The sequence below is a fragment of the Electrona antarctica genome, assembly GCF_951216825.1.
Source record: "Electrona antarctica genome assembly, chromosome: 15".
Taxonomy (NCBI): Eukaryota; Metazoa; Chordata; class Actinopteri; order Myctophiformes; family Myctophidae; genus Electrona; species Electrona antarctica.
This window is the reverse complement of record NC_136796.1, coordinates 45,349,036-45,358,083: the sequence shown is the minus strand read 5'-3', so window position 1 is coordinate 45,358,083 and position 9,048 is coordinate 45,349,036. Positions and strand designations below refer to the sequence as shown.

General features: G+C 43.5%; 1 protein-coding gene across 1 annotated transcript in view; it reads right to left on the bottom strand.

The window, feature by feature from the left end:
- Positions 1 to 764: 764 nt before the first annotated feature.
- The window catches only part of mylipa (myosin regulatory light chain interacting protein a), a 29,608-nt gene continuing 21,324 nt past the window's right edge, over positions 765 to 9,048 (bottom strand). Inside the window, exons 4-7 of the mRNA XM_079523267.1 lie at positions 7,904 to 8,101; positions 6,429 to 6,593; positions 4,525 to 4,942; positions 765 to 2,775 (exon numbers count right to left, since the gene is read on the bottom strand). Coding sequence (XP_079379393.1) covers positions 2,539 to 2,775; positions 4,525 to 4,942; positions 6,429 to 6,593; positions 7,904 to 8,101 — 1,018 coding nt within the window. The 3' untranslated portion in view covers positions 765 to 2,538. The remainder of the gene's footprint in view (positions 2,776 to 4,524; positions 4,943 to 6,428; positions 6,594 to 7,903; positions 8,102 to 9,048) is intronic.

Sequence of the window (9,048 nt, the reverse complement as noted above, 5' to 3'; positions counted from 1 at the left end):
GTTCATCTTACGGTGGACATGTTTGCCTGAAAAGGAATCTTTGAAATGTTTCATAGTTTTAGAAATATGGTGCTTTTAAATTTGAGAATTTTACAATGGGGCTCAATGGCAGATATTGGCACGTCAAAAAAGCACTTTCACCTAGAAACTCCATTCACACTTTTTATTATTCAGCTTACTGTGGAGACACATGCTGGAACTTTTTACTTTGAAATGTTTTGTAGTTTGAGTTATTTAACTTAAACGCCCAATGCATTCTCTATGGCAATAGCACAAACTTTGGCATGCTACTAGTCCTACATACGTACACCTAGAAACCCCATTCATAGTTGTTGAATGGGGTTGTTGAACCGGTTTCATAGTTTTAGAAATTTAGTGCTTTCAAATTTGAGAATTTTACAATCGGCCTCAGGTCTAAATGGGTTAATGTAAAATCTGTAAGCAAAAAATAAATAATGCTTATTATTTTAATAAGCTTGGCAGGAGCGTGGAGACCTGAAATTTTGATGGAGTGCACTGGCCCACAGAAGGTGTGATGTATGGTGTAAAAATGTCTGAAGAGGGAGAAAGAAAAAAAAATACATGTTCTGAACCGTTCAGTAAAGTTGTCAAACAGTTCTAGTGGTATATTTAATATTACATGGCCTTTATGCATTTTATGAGCTTTAGCCATAAAATGCCAACACTCTGGGACTTTTACACAAATGGTCAGTGGTGTCATGATGTAATAATAACTAATCACAAATCCACAGGCACTCCATGTGTTCGTTTAAAAAACAACTTTATTAATACTTTCTCTCTTGTTCCAGGCATAATATATAATATATATATAAAAGTTTAATCCTAAGAGTTATGTCTACATTTTACAGAGCATAGTGGCCTTTGCTTCAGAAAACAGAAACAAATTGCTACCTTGTACAAATCATAAAATTCCTTCCCCTGCAGTGACTCGTCAGCGATAAAGAATTATTCCTCTTCTTGCCAAGACAAAAAAAAAAAGAAATTGTGCAAAGAAAGGATATAGTCTAAACACACAGTGTTGCTGCTACATATAGTCCAAGACCCCTATGGATAATACACTTGGGAAAAAGTTCTTGGTAAAGTGACGTAGATTGTTTTTTTTCCTTTGCATTTCTCTAATGTTACAAAATGATAAAACTTGGGGAAAATCTTTAAAGAAAAAGCTTTTCAAAAACTGAGATAGTATTGCACAGACAGATCTCCTAGTACCATTATAAATAAAAACCAAAATGGAAACTCACACGTTGACCCCAAAGAGGACAGCTGAGAGTTTTCCAGGATGAACACACAAAACACTGGACAAACAACTACATTATTTCATTTCCTGTTGAACTAAATATATAAGAGGCAGGATTTCAGACAGTAGATAATCTCTATTACTTTTCAAGTAGGAAAGAAAAGACCCTCTTTTGAAAGGCTCCCTCGTTTCCGGGATTCTGTTGGCATGGAGATCATTTAAAAAAATAAATGAGGCGTCAAACCACGGCAGTCTGTGTGAAAACAGGGCTTGTGGTTTTGGATGGTGGCAGTTATTCTATAAAAACAAAACAAGCCAGAAGAAAAACACCACCACAACAAACCTGTTTTGTGAGGTGTGGAGTGGGGGTATGGGGGGGGGTGTCAGTTTCCCATACACGGGTCGGAGTTTTGTGGGGGGATTTGAGAGGCCACCAGACCCCAGCCACCTCCCTAATCACCCTGCCATAGAGATGGCTGTATGGACAGGAACAATGGCCGCCTTATCACCTCTGCTTGCTGTTCAGTATGCAGCGCTGTGCCCAGAGCAGAGCTTCCAAAAACCCCTTTAAGACCTCCTCATTGGCATGGAAAAAACCCACCAGAACAAAAAACGCATTTAAATGAGCAGAGAGGGAGAACAAAAAAATTGAACTCTTGTTACATCATAAAATGAATTCTGAAAACTGGAAAAGAAAAAGCTTTAAAATGTAAGGTAAAATTTCCACACACACAAATCATTTATGTACAATGTTTCGCTGTTTCTCCTAAAGCACACAATTTGGTACATGTTTTGTGGGGGCTATAGGAGTCCGATGTGGAGTAAAGACAAAAAAGTCAATAAATCAAAGCACAAAACAAGAAATAAATGAGTGCTTCTACTGTGTATCAGATCAACTGATGCAATAATAATTTAAGAAAAGAAAAAAACAATAGGAGTCTATTCTTAAAATAAAGTGGTAATGAGGAAGCTTTTTTTTTAAAAAACAAAAAAAAACAAGGAGTGACATCACTGCCTCGCCGGGTTACAATCAATCAAAAATAAACAAGACAATACTACCAACCAACCTGGCTGGTTTGAAATGAAGGCGAACGACCAATGAAAACGGCAACGCTTAAAGTTGAGTGGAGTGGTTTTGGTGCGAGCAGATTTCATGTTGGGTGGAGTTGTTGGGGAGCTTGGAAATCTCATGTCGGGTGGAGTTGTTGTGGAAAAAGTTAGTTCATTTACTATTGTTGTTGGTTCCCGCCCAAGCAGACAACGTGGATGGAGTTAAACGGTTACGACGTGTGGTACGTCATCTTGTGGTCATAGTCGCTAGAGGAGCAGGTGAGAGGTGGCGACGAGGCCATGTCCCTGTGAATGGGGGCCGGGCCGTTGTTGCCGCTGCTGCTGCGGTGATGGTGGTGGTGGTGGTGGTGGTTGTTGTCGGTCAAGGTCAGGTTCAGCAGGCTGGTGCACGTGGGGAGGTAGACGTGCTGGACGTGTTCCACCTCGGAGCGACACACGGGACACGACTGCGTGGGGGGGGGGGGGGGCAGACAGAAGAGACATGGTCACACACCAGCGTTGTTGTTGTTTTTGGCAGCAAAATCTTGTTTAGTTTTGTAAACACAATGCCGTTTCAGTTTAGTTAACCCATTTTGACCCGAGATAAAAATGTCTAAAAATGTCTTCTACATCCTGACAGTTTTCTGAAAAAGCTATGTTTCTATGTCAGTGGTTCTTCGATTTTTCAAAAATAGCAGACCTACAAGCTCGTAGCGCGCCACTCGGTGGCGCGCTATGAGCTTGTAGATCTGCTATTTTTCAATAGCTAAAGCATAACATAATGCTAACACCAAAAGGGGGTCCCCGCCCAAAATGGGTTAACTATAATAAGCTGACCTCTATTATTCCTGCTACAACAAATCTCACAACTTAGCCATCTACAAGCTGCGCGGTGAGCCGGCAGAGCGGCTATTTTTATCAAATGCCTGCCGGCGATTATCATGTACTACGACATGCCCAGAATAGTAATGCCATCAATTCATGGTCACGTTGTGACTATATTCCTGATAATGTCACGAGACGAGTCATAAAAATCCACCAAAACAGATAAGATAACATTGTTATGTCAGTCAGTGTCAACTCCTGACCTAGTGTTCCGTCACCGCGTCCAAAACGTTGGCCACAATACAAAGGCATGAAGTCCTGGTCAGCCACACAAGGTTCACAGAGACAATAAAACAATGTCTTGCACTGTATCAAAGTGTGCACAAGTTCAACCCCCCCACCCCCTGTAATGTTTCCTTTGGCCTCCCATGTGGCTGGACTGCGGTTCTACTGAGCCACCTTGGCTGTGCAGGCCGCCTCCGCTGACCACATGACGGGACATGTACTGCCAGCTCTTTGACACATTGCACACAAGCACCACCAGGCGGCGAAGCAAATCACGGACGTGCGCACAAAGGTGCCACATTAAAAGGGCGGCGGCTGTGGCTCAGGGCTGGATGGTAACCGCAAGGTTGCCAGTTCGAACACGGGCTGACACTGACACCTAATTGCTCACACACACACACACACACACCGCTATATAAATGCACCATTTACAGGCAAATATCTCAGATTGTGTATGGGAGGGAGGGATACAGAATTGCACTCGGCCATCAAAAATGCTGCTCTGCCATCAAACTGAATTGATTATTATATTAGTGTCAGTCCTTGTCCATTTTAAGTCCATATATGGAGATCCCTGATCTGATGTCATCAGTAAATGCCCACATATTGGAGTGCCCATATTGGTCGGATTGGCGGTTCTGACCATCTAGGATTGTGTCAGGCCCAGAGCCTTAGACTGTGTTACACAATAGTTACGCAAACTGCGTTCACTTCATGGGGCTTCAGTCCAATGGCGGCTCTCCTACATAGATTTCTATTGAGAATGGGGCCAACCAACTGGGACAAGTCCTGGACCGATAGGCAGAAATGCATTGGGACCCAGGCAACAGCCCAGCTTTAATGATCTTAAATCCCTTTATTTTAGATTGTTTTGTAGTGATAGTACAATGTAAACATTAAAGAGACTTTAGTTGTTACTGTACAATACTTTAAAACAGCTGTCATGTTGCACACATGCTTAAAAATAGCTCTTATTTGCGCCGCCCTCGTTGAAAACAATGCATTTCCAACTCCAGCTTGTCTGAGTTCAGGCTGCATGAACAGCGCTCGGTTTCTGCCCCCTCAATGTCGCAACTCTTCTATTAGATGGCTCTGGTCAGGCCTACCTGGAGCTGGTTGGCGCAGGTCTGGCAGCACACCATGTGGCCGCATGGGCAGAACGCGGCGTCGATCTCCTCCTCGCAGCAGAGCATGCACAGCAAGGCCTCCCTCAGCTTCTGCAGCCTCTCCTGCAGGGCCCGGCTCTGCTGGCAGCTGCCGCAGTCCAGGCCCTCGTCCTGGTGGTCGTCGTCATCATCCCTGCTTGGGGAGCGAGAGGGGGGTGTGCGCTCGCCGTTGCGGGCCATCAGGTCGGCGTTGTAGAGCGCGCGGCGCGCGTGGTCGTACACCTCCTTGGACGTGCGGCGGATGTCGAAGACGTACTTCTTGCCCAGGTTGATGTTCTCGTTGAGGAAGAGCGACGCCAGGTGGCCCTTGAAGTCGCGGCTGTACTGCATCATGACCGCGTTCGTTACGGTGTCACACCTGGGGAGGAGGAAACGTCGTTATCTCACCAAAAATTACAATACAGTACAATCTGAGCAGTCGTTTTTTTTGTCCAGGTCATGGCAATGCAAGTACAAATAAGTGAATTTTGCTGTCCTCAGCTTTCAATGCTGGTGTGAGGTGAAAATGAAATATTAGATGCACTAGAAAACTCAGTCTAGCCAAAACCCTACAGACTACAGATGCACCCGAGCCTGTTGAAGACATTCCAACAAATATGCAGACTCAGAGAGCTGTATCCCCATCCCAGAAACAAAAGGGAGAGGGCTCGTCTTTTGTACCTTTGGGGCCATTGTGACTGTGGCTGAGAACAATTTCATAGCTCAGCCATTTGGATTGTCTATGCTCGCTGCAAACTGCACGCATGCACATATTTCACTAGTAGGAACAGAACAGGGGGAAAAAAAAGAAAAAAAACATGCCACCCAACCCCCACAAGACTGTCCTACATGCTCTGCTTTCACGAAAACCACTGCAGAACAACACTTAGGATGGGAACGTTAGCTACAGTACATGATGTGTGTGTGTGTGTGCACGTGAGCCTTCCGTGCACCATAGATGTGTTGACGAACCGTGGTTGACTCGGTCGTATGTGAATGCGGTTGTGAGGATGCATATTCAGCAAGTGAATATAAGTGCTCTGTGCCAAATAGAGCAGAACCAGCCTTTAGGAAACACATTTAGGACAGGTTCTCTCCGTTGCGCTGCATCTGGTGGTTGTTTATGAAAGCGGCGGCGACGGTTGGCTGCGTCATGATGGCACCATCATGACACGCTACAGTGGCCAGGAATTGTTTGCCTTCTCTTGGAGCAGTAAAGATGGGTAAATGACTGACAGAGAGCCATGTTTCAGAGCCAAGCAAGCCCCTTCCAAGAGAGGGCAATGTTTGGATCTCTGTTGTGCAAAAAAAAAGCAAAGATATTGCTTTCAAATGGTTGTAGACTACATTAACGATCAGGGAAATTACACCGTCAATAAGTTGACCAATCCAATGCATCAGACCACACATCACTGTAGTATAGGGATGCATGATTAATAGGCCATAAAAATGCCATATCGGTATCGGAACAGTCTCAAAATAGATTATTTAATCGGTTTTCACCAGCAAAAAAAACTATTCTACATTTAATTTGTGTACTCATCTCATTCAGTTGTGAAAACAGACTGGGAAAAGAGTATATGCTATTTATTGATTGGATACTTCATTGACAGGCTTTGGGCCAAGCCCCTATAGGGCCTAGGCTTGTTTCCATTGTGTTCCTCTGTATAATATCAGAATCGGTATCGGCAGACATGACCCTGCAAATAATCGGATATAATTTCATAATCGTGCACCCCTACTGTAGTACGTTCCAACTTGCTTCTCGACACCATACACCATAAACGCAGTATATATGCTTTTCAAGAAGTGCTGCAGAAACGGGGCTAATGTATTGATTTTAACATCTCTTAAACCAAACCCACCTGTAGAAGGCGTGCGTCTCTGTGATGGCTCGGTACAGACCGCTGGCTGCCCGGTTACTGATCAACTTGAACAGGAGCACCACGCTGTCACTGGTGTCCTTGGTCACCGTCAGGTACACGCTCTTCCCCGACTGCGTGGCGATCTGGATGATGGGATAGCTTATTCTGTAGGGGGGGGGGGGGGGAGACAAAGAGGACAGGTTAGGACTGACAATATGGACAAAATATAAATATTTGATGTTATTTAACCTTTATTTAACCAGTGACAACACATTGAGACGGTGTCTTTTACAAGTGGGAACTGGCCAAGAAATAAAATGACACTTCAATACCACATCGTCAATGTTACATTTTGGACCGGCAAATAAAACATCCATAATACAACTCAAAGTACCTATGAATAAAAACAACACATCACCAAAGTTGTCATAATAATTATATAGGCATGAACTAGAAATCTCAGTCTAGTACATATCCAAACATATGCAAGTGTTGGACTGTACATCTAAGATGATCCTTTTGAAACTTCTCAAGGGAACTTTCAAAGCCAATTTTAGTCTGGACTGTAGGTAGATGACCAAGGGCCAGAGAAGGCCAGACATTTCTTTTACCCCCCCCTTGGATTTGAATGCTGGCACTACACACCGCAGCCAAGCATTTGACCCGAGGTTGAGACAATTTTGGACCATGTCGAATTTGGATGAACTGTGAGACGGCAGGTCACCCAGAATGGCTTTTATAAATGAAAATACGCCAATGCTGCAGCCTGCCAGATGCCAATGAGAACCAACCGACTGCAGCATACAACGTGCAGTGATGTGTTCTGAAAGGTGAGTTAGTTATGAATCTCAATGCAGCATGGTACAATATACAAATAATATGGACAAATATCACAATATTGTTTTACGAAACACCTCAATATTGTAATATTGTATTGTGACGATAATATATATATATATTTTGTTTTAAAGATTGTGAAATTGGTTATATTCACTTGCTATGTAATGTGATGCGTTGTCAAGTAAAATTACAAATTATAAATTAGTAAAATGGTCTAATTTATAATTTTATAATTTCTTCAGGAGGAGCTCTGAAGCTCCTCCTGAAGAAATGGGCTAGCAACCTCATCCCTTGCTGATCTCATATGCAGTTCTAACCCACCCAGAGTTTTAAGGTTGAGCTACAGTTGAAAACCTTTCTCCTTGGCTTTTAATGAAAGCTGATGTAGCCCCACTTTTCCACACTGTAAGCAAATGCATGCTAGTTTTGTGCCTTTTTATATTGCCTACAGATGTCTGTTTATATTGCACTTTGCTTTGCCGTTTGCTTTTCTACTGCCTGTTTATATGTTTTAATGTTCGTTTATAATATTGCATTGTTCGCCCCTTGTCTTTCTTTTAACCCGTGCAGCACTTTGTCATGATAAATGTGCTATATAAATAAAGTGGCGTTGAGGCTGGCCTATCTGCATGTACCTGTTGACTAAAGTGAAGTCCTCCTTGCAGATGGCGATGCCCTCGGGGCCGACGCCTATGGCCAGCCGCTGGCCCTCAGCGTCGCGGGCCCAGTGCCATTCTACACCGTAATGCTCCAGCGAGGACACCAGCTGAAGGGCCTGGTACTCCACGGAGCCTTGGGTCACACCTTCCAGAGCCTTGTGCCTGGCGACGATGCTGCACCGGGAAGATGGGGAAAAGACTCTGGGTTAATTCAGGGCTGTTGCTCAATATGTGCAAAGGGTGAACACACACAGCGTAGGCCCGGCGGTGCACTGTATACTAATGATTACACATAAAGTAAACCTAACTGTGCACTGTACACTAATGAGTACAGTCAGCGAGTACATTTAGGTCATTATGCAAGCAAGACAAGTATTAGGGCCGGCGGGGAGATCATTATTTAACCCATTCTGGGCGGGTACCCCTTTTGGTGTTTTAAGCGTTACGTTAAACTTTAGCTATTGAAAAATAGCAGATCTACAAGCTCATAGCGCGCCACCGAGTGGCGTGCTATGAACTTGTAGGTCTGCTATTTTTGAAAAATCGTTAAAATGTACCTCAAATCTTTCAGAAAATTGTCATGATTTAGAAAACATTTTTTTTAAATTTCGACGTCAGGCCTGAATGGGTTAAAAATCAGGATGGAAGAGGAAGATGTGAAGAGAACTGTTGGTGGAGCCATGGTGGATAATTAATAATAAACTTATGCGCCACAGTGCATGAGGAATACAGGTTTCTCTGTGCAATGTGCCGTCACGACACAAGATTTTCACAATATCGGGATGCCAGGTTGAAAGCAGTTAAGTAGTTGGCAGAGGGACAGACAATTACGTAACAAGAACAATGTAATTGCCACACTGACACGTTATAAGCTTTTTAGATCGGCTACGTTTTGGGAACCCGCGCTGTAGAGAGTGATTGTTGGAGACAGATGAGGTGTGTATTAGTTTGATTGGTTTGAGAACAGGCCTATCTCACAGCATTTCCACGCCCCCTTTTGGAGCTAGTGGTGTTATTTTTCTCTGCAGTCCATAGGCTTCCATGTTAAAAGAGGTATTTTCACAAGCCACAAACTACTGTTTTGTAAAGGTAAGGTTTATTCTACTTATTTGAGTTGTTAT